The sequence below is a fragment of the Cavia porcellus genome, unplaced genomic scaffold (assembly GCF_034190915.1).
Source record: "Cavia porcellus strain 051 isolate PalLab524CR breed Dunkin Hartley unplaced genomic scaffold, mCavPor4.1 scaffold_15, whole genome shotgun sequence".
Classification (NCBI taxonomy): Eukaryota; Metazoa; Chordata; class Mammalia; order Rodentia; family Caviidae; genus Cavia; species Cavia porcellus.
The window spans coordinates 65,276,937-65,299,550 of record NW_026947498.1 but is presented as its reverse complement, the minus strand read 5'-3'; the positions used below and the strand labels follow the sequence as shown (position 1 = coordinate 65,299,550).

At 41.3% G+C, this 22,614-nt stretch overlaps 1 protein-coding gene across 1 annotated transcript in view; it reads left to right on the top strand.

Annotated features, from left to right (window-relative positions):
- The window catches only part of B4galt4 (beta-1,4-galactosyltransferase 4), a 34,219-nt gene extending 13,647 nt beyond the window's left edge, over window positions 1-20,572 (top strand). Inside the window, exons 3-7 of the mRNA XM_063225017.1 lie at window positions 514-746; window positions 3,045-3,232; window positions 8,702-8,824; window positions 17,228-17,332; window positions 19,705-20,572. Of these exons, the coding sequence (XP_063081087.1) occupies window positions 514-746; window positions 3,045-3,232; window positions 8,702-8,824; window positions 17,228-17,332; window positions 19,705-19,837 (782 nt within the window). The 3' untranslated portion in view covers window positions 19,838-20,572. The remainder of the gene's footprint in view (window positions 1-513; window positions 747-3,044; window positions 3,233-8,701; window positions 8,825-17,227; window positions 17,333-19,704) is intronic.
- The last annotated feature ends 2,042 nt before the right edge of the window (window positions 20,573-22,614 follow it).

Here is a 22,614-nt window from a genome sequence, read left to right as displayed (position 1 = left end):
GAGTCTGATAGTGACTCAGTGGGAGACGTGTGGTCCTGTATGTCGCTGCCAGCGGGGGGTTGCTTTTACCTCTGCTTCCATCTCATACTTTGCCTTCAGGGCCTTGTTCAGTAGCTTGATTCCATGAATGCTCTTGATTTTTAAGAGATTATACCCTATTCTGGGATTTTGAGAAGGAAAAGAGGCTAGAGCAGATTTGAGGGGAGTCTTGGTCTAGGGCTGATCTCTGTTGGGCTCCAGGGTCACCAGAACAGGCTGTATTTCTTACCCATGGATGGGCCTTGGAGCCAAGATTTCTCAGTCACAAGTTATTTACTTTTGCCATGATAATCTTTGTCACTTGAATTCTGTGGCTAAAGTACAATGCATGACTAAATGACACTTTAATAGAAATAGGAGCTGCCCCTCCTGTGTGCTCACTCACTGCTTCCTTCACCTGTAGTAGCTCACGTTAGCCTCTTAGCCTTTAATGTAACTGTTTGTCTTTTGGCTTGCTCCCTGTGTTTATTGTAGGGGGCCAGAGCAAGCTTGTTTTCAAACCAGACCTCACACTGGAAGAAGTCCAAGCAAAAAATCCCAAGGTGTCCAGAGGCCAGTATCACCCTGAGGAATGTAAGGCTTTGCAGCGGGTCGCCATCCTCATCCCCCACCGGAACAGAGAGAAACACCTGATGTACCTGCTGGAACATCTGCACCCCTTCCTGCAGAGGCAGCAGCTGGAGTATGGCATCTATGTCATCCATCAGGTGAGTACAGGGCGCCCGGAGCCCTGCTCAGCTCTTCCCTCTGAGGGACTGGGTCACGTGACCCCTTGTCTAAAGAGTTCTGTTAAGCTTCCTTATCCTTGGAAGGAACAGAGGGAACTGTATCCCAGAGTATAGCATAATGGGACCACATTCTGAGAAATTTTACTACACAAACATGAGCCCCAGGGAGAAATGTGGTTTTGAAGCCCTTCTTGTTAGCTAGTGCCTGCCCTAAGACTGCCCCCAGATCTTCTGTACTCTTGGTGTTTTCTTCTCTATTTACTATGCACTGGAGATGAACCATTGGACTTGATTCATTGTTGAGTGTAACTATTCAGTGGAGATCTAGACAGGATTTGGCAGAGTACTGAGTGTTAGCAGCCATTGGGTTCTGAGACTCTTCACATTTCTGCATTTAATTTTGCTGCTAATTAGATCAGCTGTACTGTATTTAATTTTCACTTTCTTGATTCATTTACTTGGTTTCCAGAAGTATAAGCAGGAACACTATGTAACTGTAGGCTGCTTTTGGAGAGTTTAGTTTCTAAGGTCAGTGGAGTGGGTGATTAATGATGACTGTATTTGGTATTAAAATTTATCAAAAGAAAAACAAGACATCCATTTAAATAATCCATGACTAAGCTTGCTAGAATCACTCTGGGCCCTCAAATAATGTACCCTCAAATGTTTACAAATTCTAAGGACGCAAACAAAATCATTCACTACTTACTATTGGTTATAGCCAGTTATATTTGTTTAGAAAAACTTGTCAACTTTTGCTGCCTTGATGGTAAGCTGAGGCTCTTGAAAATCATTGTGCTTATTTAATATACCTTTGCTCATTTCTTGAAGCCAAATTTTATGATAATTTTGTTTCATCGTTATTTTTAACATCATTGATCACAGCTGTAATGTATTTGGTTCTGGATTCTTACTTTAGATGGAAACCCTCAAGGCATAGGACCATTTTTATGAATGGAAGCATACTTTTTTTTATGTTACTGATTTCAGGAAAACCGTGGATACATCTGAGAACTGCTTGCCCTTTCATACGATAAACTGTTCATTAAATTGGAATTTACTCTTATGAAATTTGATCCAACTAGTCATGAAAACAATGAGTACTGTAAAATCTTTTGCACACTATAGCTTTGGTCATATTACAAGTCGAATTGTGTCCTTTCCTTACCCAGGGACAAATCACCATCCACGGGCACACTGTAAGGATTAGCTTCTACCAGGAGTGTTGTAACAAAATTTTTATACAGGGATTTCCAGGAAACTTTGAAGTAGCTTAGAGATATTCACAATACTACTCTCTGGTTGGAGATCAAAGTTTCTTGACCCTTACTATTAGTTAAATCTCTTTGAAACTCAGTGTCAAGTTGTTATAGAATGTGAATGCTTACAGAGAAGCAGTAGCACTAGTTGACTGAGAGGTTTTATAGTTTTACATGGAATAAATAAAGATATATTTTAAAATTTTGAGTTTTTAAAAAATTTCATTGTGGTGAGAACATGTCACATGAGATATATCGTAATATAATTTAAGTGTGTAATACATTGTTATTGATAGAGTTTGTTTTATTTATTTATTTTTTGGCACTGAATCAACCTGGGGCCTCACACTGAGCTACATCCTCTGCCTTTTTCTTTTCTGGTTTTTGAGATAAGATCTCACAATGTCATTAAATTAATGAGGTTTGGCTTGACCTTTGTAATCCTGCCTTAGGCCCTCAGAGTATTGGTTTTATAGGTGTGTGCTACCATGCCTGGCTAAACATTTTTCCTTTGCTTTTTTTTTTTTGTACCAGGAATCCAACTCAGGACCTCACCCTTGCCAAGCAGGTGCTGTGCCACCATGCTGTGTCCCCAGCACCGGCTAAACATTTTTAACTGTGGCAAAATATGCACAACATAAAATTTACCATATCAGGGTTTTTTTTCATTTTTATTTGTTTGTACCATCTTAGCCATGTCTAAGTGTTTTATCAGTAGTGTTAAGAATATTCACAGTAGTGTTAAGAAGATTATGCAGCTAGCCTTCAGAATTTTTTATTCTTGCTGTTCTGAAATTCTGTACTCTAAAACAACTCTCCAGGCTGAATAGAATCTTTTAAAGATACAGACTGTAAATATGTATGAAAGATAAAGAAAAAAGGTCTTTTATCATCTTCCTGTTTCTTCTGTCAGATCTTAAGTGCATTAACATGAATAATAGCAGCTCCTTAGTTGGAGCCCAATGGCAGAACAGCTTAGCATGGAGTCTCTTCATGGTTTAATTTCTGTTATTTATAGGCTGGAGCTAAAAAGTTTAATCGAGCCAAACTCTTGAATGTGGGCTATCTCGAAGCTCTCAGGGAAAAGAATTGGGACTGCTTTATATTCCACGACGTGGACCTGGTGCCTGAGAATGACTTCAACCTTTACATGTGTGAGGACCAGCCCAAACACCTGGTGGTTGGCAGGAACAGCACAGGGTACAGGTATGGCAGCTCAGACGCGTGGCCTGCGGTGACCCAAACTGTGTGGAACAAGGTGTCTAGATTGTCATAGGAGAATGAGAAGTAGGAGGAAACGTTCCATTGCTTTCTTAAAATGCAAAACAGAAATAAGAAAATGTAATGTGGAAGAAAAGTCTTATAACAATCTTGACAGAGAATCACACAAGGAAAAGAACACAGGACAGAAAATAATCAGCATTGCGAATGGTGGCCGGCTCACCCTGCAGCGCCCATGTCTGGGGGCCTGTGCAAGCTCTCACCTGAGGACAATCTGCCCGACATGTTTGTTTGTCCCTCTCTAGTAGGCAATAAAATGATGTCCTTTAGGCTATCTTTCAGAGCTATCACCTCTTTCTTCCCAAACTGCAGAGTTCTTTTTCCAGAGTTCTGAAGTGACAAAGAAGGGTGTCACTGTTGAAATAGGGTCTGACAGTCAGGACACCCAGGACAAGTTGTTTTCTCTCACAGCCACCATGGGAAGTGCTAGGTAGCACCATCCCCCCGGGCTCCCTGCCTCTGTACCCAGGAGATCAATGCTTTTCAACCCTATCTTCTACCAGCTCCTATTTTAGTATAATTGAGGGCAAATGGTGGCCAAGAAAATGTCCCTGTAAATGACACTGTGTTTGCCTCTGTGTGCACACATGTCTGCCAGCTCTGCCCCAGCTCTACAATGCGCTGGTAACTGATGCTCACTAGGCTTGGGCCACGGGACAAGTGTGAACAGGCAGAGTACCTGATAAACAGCTACAGTGGAGGTACAGTCACATTGTACCTCTGCAAATAAAACCACAAGCACTTAGTACGGAGGGAAGGAGAAAGGGGGACAGATGGAGAGATGGAGCAGGTGTATGGGAGAGTTTGAGGGAAATCTGTAAGACTACAGCATAATACATATGTTCCATCATGTGTAATCTGAGTCAGTATGCAATGAAAACTGACTTTCTTCATGCCTTGCTTGGTCCTGGCTTCTGTATCCCTCTTTCAGTGTATAGTTCTCTCACGCTGGGACTATTTAAGAGAGTTCTTGACTTTTGCCTTGGGTATGGACTTGGAACCCATTCTCTATGTCAGCAGGACAGAAACAACTACGGTACCTAGCCTGAGCTGTGGTGAGTGAGGGTGTAGTCTTTAAGAGCACCTAGGGAAGTGTTTGAAGTTGTTCCTAGGGAGCTTGGCCCCTTAATCTGGTGGAGTCTGTGGGATTTCCAGCGGACTTCCCAGCAGACTTCCAGATGTGTAAAAGACACAGCCCCAAGCTGATTCCTTGGTATCCTAGAGAGGATGTTGGGAGAAGCAAATGATGAGGCTGTGCTTGGTCTGATAAGAAGTTTGGATTTCCTGTGGAAGGGGATGGGGAGCTGTTGTCACAGGGTTCCATCTGGGGAGTGACAGGAGGCAGTTCAGTTCAGCTAGTCTGTGCAGAATTGGGTGGAGCAAATTGGGCTGCGGCTGGGGGGGATAGATGCTACATGCCTGAGTTAGGGCAGGAGCTATGGGGCTGGAGGACAGGGAGGAATTCACAAAGTGTTTCTCTTTGGGGGAAATTGATTTTTGGCTTGAATCATACTATCTAGCAGTTTGGTTTTCTGGTTTCTTTTAGTCTCCTCTGCACTGGAGAAGACAGCGTGCCATGGCCAAGCACCTTGGCTTTCTCAGAGGCATGTCACCATCTGCTCATTGATTGTGTGAAATTTATAAAACATCTTACAGCATCTGTTCTTCAGCCACTTTCCAGGGATAACTTTAAGCTTAACATTGTCCAGTACTTTCTGTACAATCATACATGATTGTTCAATGAAAGGCCTTGGGCTGGGATTCTAGATTGTATCTGTTTTAGTTATTTTTCACAGTACCAGGCACCTATATGTTAAGGGTGGAAAAGTTTCCTTCAGCTCACAGTTTGCAGAGGATTTGGTCCATCGTTGGCTGGTTCCAAGGCAACACAGCATGGCAGAGGAGAAATAGTCCATGGCAAAGTAGTCAAGAGAAAGCAAAGTAGTGGGTGCAGCAAGCAGCAGCTCCAAGCCTGCCTTCCATCTTCTCACTTAAATTCCATGCAGGCTACAAGGCTATTGATGAGTGCCACTGGTACTGGGGCAGGGGGGACTTCCATTATCTGCCCCCTTAATCCCAGTATCACACCCTTAATCTGTAGCATCCGGCAGCTGCTCTAGATGTTCCTGGGGGAAGGACAGTGAGAGGATGGGAAAATAGAGAAAAGAGATGAAAGCTGGGGTCAGGTGGAGCCTTCTCTCCTGAAGGAGGGAATTGCTCCATCCCTGCAGAGGCATTTACACATTTAGCAAGGTAAAGTCACGTGACACTCCTTTGCCTAGCAACCCATTGCTTGGATTGTCTTGGGGCTTGGTGTTCTCTGGGATGGAGCAGCTTGTTTGCCAGGGGTGCTCATTGTTCTCCTACCAGCCCATGGGGTCAGCGTCCAGTTTCCGCTGCTCTCTACTGGAATCCACATTCACACACTGTAAACCGACCACCTTCACTCCTCACCTATGACTGTATGAGGCTTTGTGGGGACATCTAAGTACAAGTCATCACAGTATCTTTGTATTGTATCTCAACTGAAGATGAGAAAGTTGTGTTCTTGGGCTTTCCTGTTGAGAAGTGATTTTAACTTACCCTTTGCTATCACCTTTATGGATGCCATACCATCTAAACAAATAGTCCTTGCACGAATCTTGCTGTTTTAACTTGCAAGATAACTGGTCTTCCATTTCTTTTACAACAAGATATCAGAAGTAACTGACAGGTTTTCTTAATGTGAATGGGCTGATTGATTGTGTCTCGCTTTCCAATCTGGATCCAAGAGGCCCTGAGACAAACCATGGCCCTCTCTAAAAAGTGAAAAGAAGTTTATTAGCAGATCAGAGTGCCGCTGTGTTTTCTGCCTTCTTCTTCTGTTCTGATTTAGATTTTCTCTGGTTCTTGTTTGCCGTTTATACTGATCTATTTTCCAGTATGTGTCATTAAACTGCATCAGCTTTTGTGGCTGGGGAGAGTTATGGAAAGTAGTGCCCTCCTCCCTTTTTACTTTCTTTGTCACAGCAGGCAGAATGTTGCCCATGACTGGCAAGTTCAGCTACAGGCAACGAAGTGTCTGTCCCCTGCTGGTAACTGGCACTGTCCTACCATGGGGCCGGGCCTCACTACCATCACAGCAGTTGGTGAATGTAAGTGCAAGAAAGGTCTTCACTTGCCACGTATGCAGAGCAAAGAGGTTAAAGTAATGTGCCACGTGTGTCCAGGGTCTGACAAAAGAAGTAAATCTTGATTATTGCCGACCGTGGGTCAGTGGCAAAGCTCAGGATAAGCCTGTGGAAGTTTTATTTGTGTTCCTTTGGCACCACCTGCTCTTCACAAGATGCTCCTGTTATTTTATAACTACCTTGCCCCAGGCCCATTGGCCTTTAAAAATACGTAAGCCAGATGCAGGGCCAATTAAATATTTGTACTTTTCTAGATAGGTACAAAACCTGAAAGCAAAGATAGTCAATAAATGTGGAGACAGCTGCCACGTACCAGGCAACTGGGAAACAAGAGTTCCTTAACTGTTAGGTCCCCGGACTTGTCTCCTGCTCTTCCCCACTCCAGCAAAATGTCTCCAGTGATCCGCACACAGCCCTGTGCTTTTTATCACCAGTCTTGACCACCAGGAGATTTTTCTGCCTCTCTGAATCCTTCCATTCACATTATAGTGGCAACTCCTTTTTCAGACCCCCGGGGAAGCTAACCTGTCTTGTTGGATCATGAACTCCTGGAGACCAGGGACCATTTGTCATAGAGCCAGAGGTCTTGTGCGTGCAGATGGTGGGAGCAGTGGATCCTACCCACGCACCGGTAGGGTAGAGAGCCTGTTGCTTGGTGCTTGGCAGGTTATGTTTGGGTAGCGGTTCTACATGTGGGATCCTGGTGAAGCTGCTGTCTTGGAGAGTTAAGGACCTTTCGCACTCAGAGTCTGATGACAGTGGATGTAAGTTACTCCTACGAGATGCCTTGGTAGGTAATAGCCGCCTTCAAAGTACTTTATTTCCCTTTGTTTTAAATTACAAAAATGTCATTTCCCCGATGAAGCAGAATAGGTTAAGGGTATATAACTAAATCTGCCTTTATTTCAGGTTCTGCTTTGATTACTGCCCTAAGCAGAGAGCAAAAGGGTCTCCGGTCTGTACTCAGAACATAGAAAGAAGCAGCTGAGCTATCAGTAAGATTTTTGGATGTTACTCATTAGATGACAGGGGTCTACATGTTTATTGATCTTTCCTTTTCACATTTCTTCTGATCTGGAGAAACAGCAGTATGTACTTGGTCCTGAAAAACGTTGAACTACATTCAATTAAAATTAGAGATCCTAATTATTCACATCCTCTATTCTGTAACATTAAAGTCGTGAACCTGTCTTCGTTCGCATGTCTGACTTGTTACCAAGTTGTGTTTAAGGGTTATCTTTATTACTCAGATTTGTTCATTTGTACCTGATATCACATAAGAGTCATATTGGGCTGTTAACACCTCAAATTTTTCTTGGTCATTTTTTCTCTTTCCCTGTTATTCCCACTGACTCTGCAGACCTTAACCCCATGGTTCTACCTTTGAGCTCTTCTCATACGTCAGATTGTTTTTGGATGACTTCTATTCCCCTGTGTCCAAGTACAGTCTGCTACTGGCTTACTTCCAAAGCATTGTCTCTAGCCACTCTTAGGAACTTCTCTGCATTGTTTTCCTACTGGGAAAGCCCTAGGGGAATCTCAAATTGAACTTATCCAAACATAGTTTTCTGTTTTTCTTTCAAAACCAAATTATTATTCTATATGCCCTATTTTCATAAAAGGCACTATTGTCTAGCTAATTGCCCAAGCCATAAACCTCAGAGGTGGTGGTTGATACGTTGAGTTTTCTAGGAACCTGACTCTTACTTTGCAGTGTGTGTACCTACAGCGCATACATAGGAGCTTTCTGCTCTTCTCGTCCCTCCTCTCCATAGAGACTAAAAGTCAAGGGAGAGTGTGTTCATTGTGCCATTCATTCCTGCTGAATCTGGATGCAAGTTCTAGAGCCTTCTGAGCCTGGCACTCCTGGCAACTGTTACCATTCTCTGGATTGGTACATAAGTTGAAATCAGTCATCTCGGTTTGATACTGTGGTGCACATTTGCAGGTATTTCTGCAGCCCTCTGTACACCAACATTACTACTACCACCTGGGTGACAATGTACCTGGTGAGCAGAGGTGAGCATGGCCTGGACAGAGGAACAAAGGCCAGATAAAAGATCAGGGGTGCTGGGAGGTAGGTGTCAGGCAGCAGTGGGTGTATGGGAGTCATGGTTCTACTGATTGTTCTAGATTGTCTTCCCTGAAATCAGGGACCTCTGAAGAATATACAGAGAAGAAAATGCTAACGTTCTTCCCTTTTGTCTTTTCTCTTTTGCTGTAGGTTACGTTACAGTGGATATTTTGGGGGTGTTACTGCCCTAAGCAGAGAGCAATTTTTCAAGGTGAATGGATTCTCTAACAACTACTGGGGATGGGGAGGCGAAGACGATGACCTCAGACTCAGGTGAACAAAAGAGAAAGGTCCCCTTCACGAGGCTCTGCTATCATGGTGGCTCTGGAAACCTGTGTGTGTGTATAGTTCCTATAGACACCAGTCTGGTGGGTCCCAAGGCTGCAGATTTGGCTTTAAAGGATGGCAGAGTATGAAAGGAGGGACCCAGGTTATTGTTCAACAGGGGTAGTTTAGAATTGGTGGGAGGCATTCTGTTCCTGTATTTGGCATACAGAGATTTTGGTGGAGGTCCCTGAGGCTCGTCAGTTGGAGGATTTACCAAGGCAAGGTCTCAGCAGTGAATGAGGAACTCCAGACCACCAGGTGTCTATGAAACGATGACACAGAGAAGGGGCTGTTACTGCCTTGTGCTTTTCTCAGACTCTGGAGACCTCAGCTCTATGTCCAGCATGGTATTCACAGGGGGTGATGCCAACAGCCTCTGAGAATGTCCTTGCCCTGCATGCTGTGGTAGCAGCTGCTGGCCTGGGCTGCTGGCTTTCTGCCAGGCTCACTAGGACCACTTGCAACTCTGGAGGGCTCAAGGGAATATGCTCAGGATGTCTAGCCTCCTCTCTCAACTTCCTCCCCTGAACTTGGGTTAGGGGACCAGATGGTTACAGGTATCTCAGCTCCCTATGATTAAGCATGTAATCAAAGGCTCTTCTTGGGGGTCAGGAAACTTTCCCCTTTATCCTATTGGTATTTCTTTTCTTTCTTTCTTTTTTTTTTTTTTAAAGGATTTTATTTAAAGAGAAAAAAAAAGCAAAACAGAAAAAAGGGTAGAAGTAATACAGAATTTCAAAAACAGATAGTAAGAAATCACTACATATTGTCATCTAGAAGTCGCTGTTCAAGTTACAAAATTAAAGCATACAAAGTGGACATTTAAACAGTGAGACTGCAAACAGTTTTGTTCAATGACCCAAAAAAGCTTAGTAATATGGTTACCTGTTTTTACACACTTAAACATACATGCGGTTATATCCTTTAGAGCACTTTTTTTTTTAAATTTTATTTAAGGAGGAAAAAAAAACAGAAAAAGGGTACAAGTTATACAGAATCTCAGAAAAAATAAACAGTAGGAAATCACTAGCTAACAGATTACATATTGTTATCTTAGAAATAGCTGTTCAAATTACAAAATCAAGGTATACAAAGTGGACATTCAAACAGTGAGACTGCAAACAGTTCTGTTCAATGATCCAACAAAACTCAGTAATATGGTTATCTATCATATATACTTAAATATACATGCAGTTATATCCTTTAGAGCACTTTCTTTTCCTCACTTTCGTACAATGACAATTACACATTTTGGGTTTTATTACTCCCACAGTTCTTATTACTTTTTTTTGAAGAGAATAAAACCAAATGTGACGTAATAGGACAGAGTCAGTCAAATCAAAAGGATGGACATAATACAAACTGTAAAAACAAAATACAAAGTGATCTACATTGGTTACCTTAATGCCTCTTGCTATCTTAAAAAGAACTGCCTATATCATCAGTTATAATAAAATTGAACAAAACAGTAAAGAACAAAACCAATAAAACCAAAATATTGGAGACATTACAGGACTTCAAAAGAAGATAATTGTCAAACCAGAATGGGCGTCATAATGAATCTTACTGTCTTCACAGTTGTTGCCTATACTCTCGAACTTGGTAATATCAAGCAAGACAGAATAGAGTAAAATCAGTCAAAACAAGATGGTGAGAGCAATACAGGGTTTCAAATCAAGTTAATAGGAGATCAAAGTGGATTACTATAATATATCCTATTTTTTAATTTTTAACTTAATTACAAAGATAAAAATAAAAAAGTAAATAATAAAAAAAGGAGATTGAGATAAAAGAGGACATAACAACAAAACAGCACAGGTCAGAACATAACCATTTAAGCAAAATAGTGTTTCACCACCAGATATCCCGACATAAAAGTAGTTACCATAATGTCTCTTTCCTTGAAATCTTTGAGTATAACTTCATATACTGTAGCATCAAAAATATCAAGACAATGTAAAACCATTTAAGAGAATGACAGTATTACAGGGTATTTAGAACCAACTAACAGAAAATGAACAATAGTTTCTGTATAATCTCCTTGTCTATAAAAGTTTTTGTTTATATTATCACATATAATAAAATCCAATAAGATGCAAAATGTTAAGACTGATGGAGACAGAAGAACAAAAGCTTGATGGGACTTCAAAGCAAGATGATATTAAATCAGCACTAGCTATTATGATGTCTTGTTTTCTCCAAAATAGCTGTTCCTACCATCCAACCTTCTCTGCCTCATTTCTGTTGTGCTCTTTTTCTGTCATTAGTTGTCAGTTTGTCTCCTTCATTTTGCTTTCTGCTCCTTTTATGTGGCCTCTCTGCCACTGTTTCTGGAATCTTGGTATTTTTCTTTTCTTAGAATATCCTGCAGTAATCTCTGTAGAGTTGAATTGGTGGTTGCATATTCCCCTAGTTCCTCTTTATCCTGGAAGCACCTTGTTTTTCCATCAATTTCTAGGGATAGTTGTGCAGGATATATCAATCTTGGCTGGAGGTTATTATCTTTCAAAGCTTGAATTATTTCCCCCCACGCTCTTTGTGATTTGATGGTTTGTGCCAAGAAGTCTGCTGTAATTCTGCTGGGTGTTCCCTTGTAAGTGATCTGTTTCTTGTCTCTGATGGCTTTTAATATTCTGTTCTTATATTGGATTTCTGGAATTTTGATTATTATATGCCTGGGTGTAGCTCTGTTTGGGTTGTAGGTGGCTGGGGTCCTGTATGCTTCAAACATCTGAGTATCTTTACCTTTTGCTAAATTAGGGAAATTCTCCTGGATTATTTCTGTGAATAGCTTTTGTAGTTCATTTGTTTGAGTCCCTACTTCTTCTTTTATGTTCTTAATTCTTAACTTATAGATCCTCTTATCATCTTCAAGCCTTTATATTATTGCTGTTTGTTTTCTTGTTATTTTTAAAAAGTTTTTCCTTTCATGCTCCCACATTACAAATCTGTCCTCCGGTTCAGATAATCTATCCTTAGTTTCTTTCAAGCTGTTATGCCAGCTTTCAATAGAGTTTTTAGTTTCCTGGTAATCTCTTTGAAACTGCTTCATGTATTCTATGTTTTCTCTATTTTCTCCATCAAACAATTCTCCCCTTCTTTTCTGTTCTTCCATTTCACCATCTGTTTTTTTTTTTTTTTGGGCGGTGCTTAGCATTTCTCTAACTATTCTACTTATATCTTGCTTTAGGTCATTAAATACTTCACTTTTGAACTCATCTATGATGCTCCGGAGATAACGCTTTATGTCTATTAATGCCGTGCCTGATACTGTATGTTTTCTGTCCTCATTCTCCTTTGCATTTACCTTTCCTGGATCAGTGTTCTCAAGATTGGGGGCCGAGGACCCTTTCTTGTTGCTCCCTCTTCCTATATTTTTTTTTCCTTCCATCCAAGCGTATATAGGAGGCCCAGTTTCTTTCTTTGTCAGTTACAGTTTGTATGAATTGTGCCGGCTAGGTGTTCCTGTCCACTGCAGTGTACTAGGGACACAAAGACCTGGGCAGCTTCTGCTGGGCCTGCCTCTCCAGGTCAGTCAGCCTACTGAAGGCTTCACTGCTATGGTGCACCGCCAGGCACTGGGACCTGGTTTGGGCTAGCCTACTGGATCTTAGTCCGCGGTGTCACTCAGGCTAAGTGCTCCCTACCAATCCTGCTTGAGAGGGGAATATGTGACTAACGTCACTGCGGTGTCCTGTTCCGGCTAATCTGCCTGGCCCCACAATGTCCTCTGTTGAAGCCTCCTAGTCTATGGAAGAGTCCCTGTTCCTCTTACTCACCGCAGGTTGATGCAGGGCTCCCTGCCAGTCCCACTCTCAACTCTGTTCGCTAGTTCCCAGTCTCAGAGGTTTCGTGTCTCTGTCCCTGCTGTGCCGATTCAGACGCAGCAGCAGCACCAGCAGCAGCAGCAGCAGCAGAAAATTCAAATTGCGGCTTCCAGAGGTGCAGGTTCCTGCTTCAGCGCTGAGATTTTATCTGTTCCGGTTATAGCACTGGGATTGCATTTCCAGTTGGTTTCTCTCAGCTTAGTTTGTTCCTGGGTTGGCAGGGTATATCTTCCCTTGCTTAGGACCCCTCACACCGCACCATTCCTGGGTTCTAAGCTGGCTTTCTCAGAGAGCCTCCATAGCTGCTGTTATCTATCTGCCATGTTCTCCTGGAAATCCTAGAGCACTTTCTTTTCCACTCTTTTTTATAATAAGAATTACACATTTTAGGTTTTATTACTCCTACAGTTCTTATTACTTTGTTTGAAGAGAATTAAACTAAATGTGACAAAGCAAAATGGAGTCAGTTAAAACACGAATAGACATACTATATGATGTAAAAAACAAAATACAGTGTGTTCAACAATGGCTACTATAATGCCTCTTGCTATCTTCAAAAAATTTCCCATATCTTAAAGAGGGTAAGTTAAACATACCAAAACAGAACAAAACAGATCATAAGGAAACAGTTTTAAGAAACACTGATTTCAAAGCAAGTCCACTGGAGATCTTCACTGTCTGTCTTATTGTCTCTAGTTTTCTTCCAAATAGTTATCCCCATCTTCACACACAGTGAATACATACTGAACATTATAGAACTAATTTGATCATAACAGGGTGAAGAAGGCTTTTTAGGTCTTCAAGACCTGACATTGCGGGGAAGTCAATAGTGACTGCCATAATAGCCCTCATTCTCTTCGTAGTAACTGTCCTTATCTTTACGTACGCTGAAATTGAACATAAGAGACTAGAGGCTAATATCACTCTGAACGTGAATAATAGTTTTGCTAGATTTTATATCATAATGTTACAGAATTAGCACTGGGTTTCTTAGTGTCTCTTCTTCTTCAGAATATCTGTTCGTTACATCGTGCATTATATAACCTGTTCCTGTAAACTGTTTAGAAATTCTCCCCATGTGTGAATCTCTATATATGTATGTATCCTTTCTGTATTATAGGGAAAAACAGATCATAACAAGACAACAAAACAAATTCTTAGAAAAAATGAAATGAAGAAGACATAAAACGACATTATTAGGTGATCTACAATAGTTAGTATGCTTTCTCTTGTTATTGTGAATAGAGTTGTCCACCTCATCAGACATATAATAATTGAACATAGCATTACATAGCTATTTTAATAAAAACGCAACTTTGGAGACATTATAGGACTTCAAAATCAGTTAATAAACTGGAATTGGTATGTTATTACATCTTGTCATCTTCAGAGTGGTTGCCTCTACACTTAGACTCAGTATTATCAAGCATACCAAATTTGAATAAGATCAGTCAAGGCAAAACAGCAGTTTAACAAACCAGCTTCAAATAAGATCAGTCATATTAAGACAATGTAAATAATACAAGGCTTCAGTTTAAGTTAATAGGAAATTAAGAATAATTACCGTGGTATAGCTTGCTGTTTTGGGGATAGCTATCTATGCCCTCAAATCTAGTATGAGTAGACTGACCTGAACAAAATAAAATCAAACTAAGCAGAGTGATAAAGATTATTGTGGCTTTTAAATCCTGACACACTATTAGCAATGTCCTATGCCTGCCTTTTTTAGGCAATTTCTCACCTTTGCCTTTCTCAGGATGCTTTGTATATTTTGGGTTCCATTATCTATCTGAGTGGTGCTGAACCTTTTTACCCCTGAGCTTGATCTTGAGCTGTACTCTTTTACTTACTAAAGCCATAAGGTTTTCCTTCCTTCTAGCTTTGTAGTTCTACACTGCACAAAAGTGTCATAACTTTCCAATCTGTCTGTGGTTGCTGGACGAGTTGTCCCTATTTCTCTCTGGTTCCCTGTCACTTTCTCATCTTTGACTTTCAGTTTATTAACCTTTCAGGTTGAGTATATTTCCTATTCAGAGCATCTCGATGGATCCTGCCTCCTAATCTACTCTGCATGTGTTTCTTTTTGTTAGCGTATCTAAGCTATGTTAAAAATTATAGCCCACTTTCTCTGCCTCAACTCTGCTATTCTATTTTTCTGCTATTATTTGTCCACTTTACTCCTTCATTCCACTGTCTGCCCCATTCATTGAGGCCTCTCTGCCACTGTTGCTGGAATCCTGGTATTTTTTCCTCTCTCTCTCTAGAACGTCCTTCAGTATTTTCTGTAGGGTTGGGTTGGTGGCCATGAACTCCCACAGTTCCTCCTTGTCTTGGAAACATCTTGTTTCTCCATTAATTTTGAAAGAGAGATTTTCAGGGTACATTAATCTTGGTTGGAGGTTATTTTTTTTTCAGGGTTTGGACTATTTCCCCCCAGGCTCTTCTTGATTTAATAGTTTGTGTTGATAAGTCTGTCGTTATTTTGATGATTTGTCCTTTGTGGGTGATCTGCTTCTTTTCTCTGGCCACTTTTAATATTCTGTTCTTATGGTGGATTTCTGAAATCTTGATTATTATATGTCTGGGTGTAGATGTATTTTGCTTGTAGGTGGTGGGAGTTCTGTATGCTTCATTTATCTGGGTATCATTTCTTTTTCCTATGCTTGGGAAGTTTTCCTTAATTGTTTCTGTGAATAGTCTTTGTAATTCGTTTGTGGTTACTCCTGCTTCTTTGCTTACGTTTTTTATTCTTAAGTTATAGATCCTCTTGTCATCTTCTAGCCTTTAAATTGTTATTTCTTGGTTCCTTGTTATTTTTAATAGGTCTTTTCTTTCACGATCACACATTGTAAATCTCTCTTCAAGTTTCAAAAGGCTAACTTTTGTTTCTGTCAAGGCATTTTGCCAGCTTTCAATGGAGTTTTAGTTTCCTGGTAGTCTCCTTGGATCTGTTTTATGTATTCTAGATTTTGTTTACATTCTTCACCAAAGGTTTCTCTTCCTTTTCTGGGTTCCTCCCTTTTTCCCTGTGTTTTCTTGAGAGGGGCTTAGCATTTCTTTAATTAACCTTTTTATTTCTTGTCTCACTTGGGTTAGAATTCCCGTTTTAAGTTCATCTATGAAGTCACGAATGTATTTCTTTATGTCTGCTGATGTTGTGGCTAACACTGCATGATTACTGGACTGGTTCTCTTCTGTATTTACCTCCCCTGGGCTTATTTTCCCAGGGTGAGCGGCTGGAGGTTTTGTCTTATCTTTTGCCCTTACCATGATTCTAGTTTCTTTCAGACAGGTGTGTGGAGGAGGTCTCAGGCCGTCTCTGTATTCCTTACAGTTTTTCTAAAGTGTGCTAGCTGGGGGCTTGCTGCTCTCTCCAGTTTTCTCCTACTGGTATTTCTTGCAAAGGAAATTTCTAAGCAGGGGTTTTGAATGAACACATGTGTGACTATCAGAAGTTTCCAGTTGCTTTGGCGTGAAGAAATCAAAGGCTACACGCTGGCCTTGTTCCTAAGCCTAAGCTTGAGAGGCTCTGGAATGTTCCGGGCAGGAGGGCAGGGCCTAGATTTCTGTGACCATCAGCTTCACATGGCTGGCTGATCAACAGCCTGTGTCACCATGGCTTATGAACTGGACCCACGGTGCCTACTCTGTTGGTTTCAGGGAAGGACAGCAAGAGCTAGAGGTAACCAGTACCTGTCTTCTTCCCAAACCCATCTGATTGCCCAGAAATGATTAGTAGACTTGTACTGTGCTTATTTTCACTGTCTTTTGTCCTGCTACATCTCAGATTCAAGGTAGAGGGGAGCCCCAGCTTTAGCTTTATTTTGCAAGAACATCATTGCCTTCAGAATGATTTTCAGCTAATGCTGTGGTTATCAGAATGATTTGAACATGAAAGTTGGTTGGGATTCACTGACTTAATGTTTACTTCCACTTTCCCTTGCTGTCATTTAATATGCTTCAGTTTTCAAGCATGTTCCTTGTGATTTTGTTGCTTCCGTCTTTCAAAGCAACTCTGTATCACCACTGACACTTTACAGATGTGGAAACAGACCTACAGCAGACTTACTGAGATTATAAACAAAAGCCTAGATAAGTATGAACTAGATCTGAGGCTTTAAAGCTCATAACCTTAGATAAATATTCCTTTGTTTGCTAAAAAGACAGTGCTAAGTAAATTACACATTATAAGAGACTTGATTGTCATATTTCTCAGCAGGTATTCAAATATTAGATACATTGTTGAGCTTTTTTAAAGTGATTATGAAGTGACGTATCCCCATGGTGCTTCCGCTGTAAATGATAACTATGATTCTTTCATGAGTTTATTGCCGGAGCTCTCACCAGTATAAGAGAATCTGAAATTTATAAGTTTTTCTTTTTTGATACTGAGCTCTGTGTGTGTGTGTGGTTGTGGGTGTGTGTGTGGGTGTATGTATATGTGTGAACTTTTGCAGATGGTTCTTTTTAAGTGCCTAGTGGAATAGATCTAGTTTTTAATCTCTTATGATATTTTTCTTAGGGTTGAGCTACACAGAATGAAAATATCCCGGCCAAAGCCTGAAGTGGGTAAATACACAATGATCTTCCATACCAGAGACCGAGGCAATGAAGTGAACATGGAGAGGTGAGTCCTGGGTTCGTGGGCCTGGCAGCCTGCCCCGAGTTCCTCCTTTCATGGGTGCTGAATTCCATCAGATAAGCAAGTTTCTTCTAATAAAAGCTTTTTGTGAAAGAAATCTTCAAACAGGGAAAAAAAAAAGTAGGGGAAATGGTGCATGACACTTTTCTTTTCTTCTTTCCTTTCCTACCCTACTAGACTCTTTAGAAATAAATAAAGATATTATAAATCTTGCATAGAAATCCCTTAGTATGCACACATAATACATAAGAAGGCTTGTGAAAGGAGCTATAGTTCCATTGTTACACCTAACATAAAATTAGCAGTCCCCCTAAATATTATCAAAAGTCAGGTTTCCCTGATTATAAGTGCTTTAAAAACAAAACAGTTGGTTTGTTCAGGTAAGTATGTAGACGGGGTCTACCCCGCATTTGGGTGATCTTTTAAAATCTAAACGCTCCCCTGCCCTTTCTCCTCTGTGATTTCCTTGGTAACCATACCAGGTCATTTGCTCAATAGAACTTCTTACCTTATGGATTTTTGACAGTTGCATCCTGGTGATATAATTTAATATCTTTCTATAAATATTCTGATTTTTTTTTTAACAAAACAGGAGTTAATTTCTTTAGATTGAATGGATTCTGGGTACTATTTTGGGGCAGACACACTTCATTGATGGTGTCGTTTCTCTTTCTCGTGTCACCACAGGAGCAGTTACTCTCTGAGTGTGGGGCTGTCAAATGCTAGGGTAGACCTGTGGGCTCAGCTGTTGTCAGCCCGATTCACTCATCATGAGGTTCCTCATTGGTTTTCATTGAACGATGTTAAGCACCCACTGATGCTCACTGTCTAAAATGTGTTAATCACCCATAAATGTATTCTTTAACATATGATTGAGATTCATTTCTTCTTAGCTCATTACATTTGTCTCCACAGAGAAGGATCTGTCCTTTTCCTCTATTCTCAGTACCTAGGGTGTACTTTTCATCAGAAGGGCAGGGTAAAGGGAAAGAATCAAGCATTGATTTGTCCTTTTGCAGAATAATGAGCCAGCTTACCTGGCATCTTTCAGGATGTAGTTAACATCCTTTTTGATACTCACACTGTCTCATTTTGGCCAGTGAAACCTTCAAGCTGGCTCTGGAATCCTTTTAGCACAGCACAGTAGTCTTTGAGAGCTTCCTGTCTTGTGCTCTGGCCCCAGGAATTGGCCCTTTTACCAAGCAATTCTGGAAGACAAGCCAGTTCTTTTCGTGGCTCCAATTCAAGACTATTTCTTCATCCTGAATTTTTCTCTGAGTTTGTAAACAGTATTAAGGAGCTTTGAGCCTTTGTGTGAAGAGTCTGCCATTCCAACAAAATAGCTCTGTTTTCAGTGTTTTTCAAATCTTTGTCTATAGGTGTGTGTTTTTATCTTTAAATTTTAAAGATCATCGAATAGTTACAAAAAAATACAAACTGTGTGAAAAGCATGGCAATTTGTTCATGACCCATGTGACCCCTTAAACCCATCCCACCCTGTTCCATCCCAAGTCACACTTTTTTGTGTTAAGTATGTATGATGCTAATTGTTTCTCATTTTCACTTATATTTGAATCCCTTGACAAAAGAGTGTTTAGTTTTGAGTGTCTTTCAGCTCTGTGTAATTGAAGTCACACTGTACGTCTTATGCTCTTGCATCATTTAGCTTAACATTGTTCCTCGCTTCCTCGCTTTTTACTGTTGAGATCCCAGAGACCCGTTCCTTTCTGGCTCACCCTCTCCTTGCTTCCCTCGGCTCCCAGCATTTGAATGACTTATTCGTCCTCAAATGTGTCCTCACCTTTTGCCTGTCTGTTCTCCTCGCCTGTGTCTCTGCTGAAGCGTGCTTCCCTTCACCTTCTTCACTTGGTGACTGTCACTGTTTTAGTGCCCTTCATTGATCCTCTTCTATACACAGCCTCAGGGTTATCCAGACTCTTGTTAAAGCTCCGTGCGCTCCCTGCTTGCAGACACAGCACTCGCTACCAACACTGGCGGGTTCAGAGAGCCCCTAAAACTCATCCAAGGACCTAGTGGCAGCAGATGACATCCGTCTTGTTGTATCGGGTCCTTGTCCTTCCTTTGTCTTGCAGTCTTGGGACACTGGATGGTGACTCTTTCGCCAGTGGTCCCCATGATCTTACATGGACTCTGACACAAAAATGACTACTGTTATATTCAGTGAAGGACACAAATGTCTTTTGCTGTAGGAAATCCAACAGGTGCAATAATTTATAACATTATATACATAATCCATAACTTTGGTCCCACTTTGGGGCAAGGGGAAATGCAAAGAAGATACATGCCAAATTCTTGTTTTATTATTTACAGTTGCTTTTTTTTTTTTTAATCTTTAGGATGAAGCTCTTGCACCAGGTGTCACGGGTCTGGAAAACAGACGGCCTGACGAGTTGTTCTTACAAATTACTGTCTGTGGAACACAATCCTTTATATGTCAACATCACAGTGGATTTCTGGACTGGTGCATGACCCTCACTCTTTTGGTATTTGAGAAACTGATTGCAATCATTTCGGCCTAGAGATGTTCCCGAGTAGCACACATTATGAACTTGTGGCAGCCAGTTACTGAGCTGAATGTTTCCTTTTGTATTTTCTTAGCAGAGCTCCTGATGATGTGGAATGTAAAACTATTGTACCAAGACAGGTGTCTTAGTTGTTTTGATCAGTTAGGATTAAATATTGTAATACACACTTGAAGGACAGTATAAAAAGCACTTAGAAGATATCATGAAGGCTACCTAAAAGCTGTGATTGAAAGAGATTTATTTAAGTTGAAGTGATGCATTCTGAGTTAAAAGCTCATAGAAAATGGGATTGCTGAATGTCTCAGTGAACTGAAATTGTTCTCACCCAACCAAGAAAGGTACGAAGATGTGTTTCTGTTACTCATTTATCCTGCTTGGGAATCTGTGACATGTCGGTCCTGGATGACAAGGAAGAGGCCACGGAAGACGCCATGAACTTAGGAGTGAAGAGGTGATGGGGCAGAGAGTCAGATGGTGGCCTCTGTGGCCCTGCTGGCCCTCGGAGTGGGCCCAGATTTACCTTCCAGTGCTCGCCGAGCAGACAGCACATTAGCTACTAGTTTTTAAAGCATTTTGTAGAATGATTTTATACATATTGGATATGTTGTAGAAGTTTACAGATTACATAGAATTAATAATACATCTATAAAAGAACCTCTGTAGTAAAATATGAAAAAGCTTCAGGTGCTCAGTCTTTTTTTTTTTTTACTGTCACTGGAAGCCACAGGTGTATTTATTTCAAACTCCATTATTTCAAACAGCTTAAAAATAGAACAGATGAACTCAGATCCTCCCACTCTTTCCTCCTCCTGTTCTCCTTGTTCTTCTGTGTGACTTCCGGCACTGCCACTCCAGGTGTCTGTCCCTGATTCTGGGGACTTCTCCAGCTTCTTCTCTTCACCCTCTTGTGCCTTCTTTCCCATAATCAATAGTGGAAGCAGCAGGTGACCTGAGTGGGGGGGGGTACCTAGTTTCATATAGGACAGGCAGGAGTGGGGACCTGGGGTTGGGAAGCTTCTGATTTGGGATGGTGGTAGGACTGTGGGGAGACTTGTGAACAGAGTGTAGTAGAGGAAGGCTGTCCATTTCCTTTCCCCACATTCCTGCAGAGCTTGTCACTGTTACTGTTCTCCCCCACTCCCTTAGATTACCAAGGTGTTAACAGCCTGAGCTCGGAGGCTGTGGGCTCTGGTCATGGCTGGGGAGAACTCTGGAATAAAATGATGTGTGCAGAGAATTTGAGGACTCACATGTGAGACCTCGGTTTCTCTCTCAGTGGAAATAGAATACAGCTAATACCATGTGAAAATCCCCTGATTTTGTTTATTGGGTATTAATAAGTTGTGCATGTTTTTGAATGTTGGAAACTGCTGAACCATGCCTTTCATTTGTCTTCAGGTAATTGTTTCCACCAAGGTAATGACTTGTGAAGCTTCTTCAGATGGAAGATAATTTTTTAAAGATCTTTATGCCACCCTGTGCCCCTTGACTGGCTTACTAGTTGTTTTCATTCTCTTTGTTCTCACTGCACAACTGGCCTGTGGGAATTTGCTTCAAAGGAACTGAGCTTACCCCAGGTCCTATATTTTGTGTTTTTTTCATAGTTGTACAAAGAAGCCAAGTATTTCCCATATCATAGAGACACTTATGTGGGCTATGATTACAGAGGATTACGTGGATGCAGATAATTTGGGTATCACAACCACCTAACACAAAGCATCTGATACTTTAAAGTTTCCATTGTTTTTCTCCTCACGCTAGCATTCATTTCTACGATGCTTTATGGATTGTGATGTTTCTATACACACTTTGTGGACACTGCAGATTCCTAAGCGAAGAGGGGCAGAGGAGAGGGTAGAGGTTCAAACAGTGGGTCATTGCCAGATATCCCACAACCAATGAACAGAGGCTCAGTGACTTCAGCCTATTCTACCACGTTGTCCTTATCTGAGCTGCTTCCGTGTTTGAGGTGATTTTCTTGGGTTTATATCCCTGTCCTAGCTTCTACAGAGGGTTAGTAATTCTGGATCCTACAAATTACCTTCAGATCCTCATCTGGTCTCTTGCAACTTGTTTGCAGACTCCCTCCCTACTTAATTTCTCTGTAGCTCCTTTGCTATCACAAAAGTCCCAGTTCAGTAATTTCCTTGGGTGTCCCAAAATGCTGTGAATGGACTCTTGTGGGAAGTGAAGGACATTTTCTGCCATACTTGAAACTTTTCAGTTCATCTAAGTCCCTGTCAAGAACCATTAACATGTCCTACATGGTGGGACATGTTTAGATTTATGATGTATAAATTGTTTTTCACTAAGATATTTTAAGTCATTTGTCGGTGTCGCTCCCGGCCGGCAGGAAAAACACACGATAGATTCTGACGGTGTGCAACCTTGTCTTTATTTGTCTCCGCGTGGGCCCCGCGAGGCCTCTGCTCTGCCACCAGCCCTTTCTCGCTGGTGGACTTTCTCTATCTCTCTCTGTGCTTCTCTCTCGTGGCGGGAGAGGCATTTACTTTTATAGGGTAACAGTGGCCAATCAGTTCAAAGCGCGCGATGCGGGCTGATTGGCTAACATCAGTTGTTGCTAGGCAGACTATCTTACAGAGCGGGTTGTTTACGTTGCCAGGGCAATCAGGGGGCAGGAAGCAGGCGCCATTTTGGCTCACTCGATGGGAGGGGTAATCTAGCTCAGGCTTTGCTCTTTCCTACAGGCCTAACGTCCGC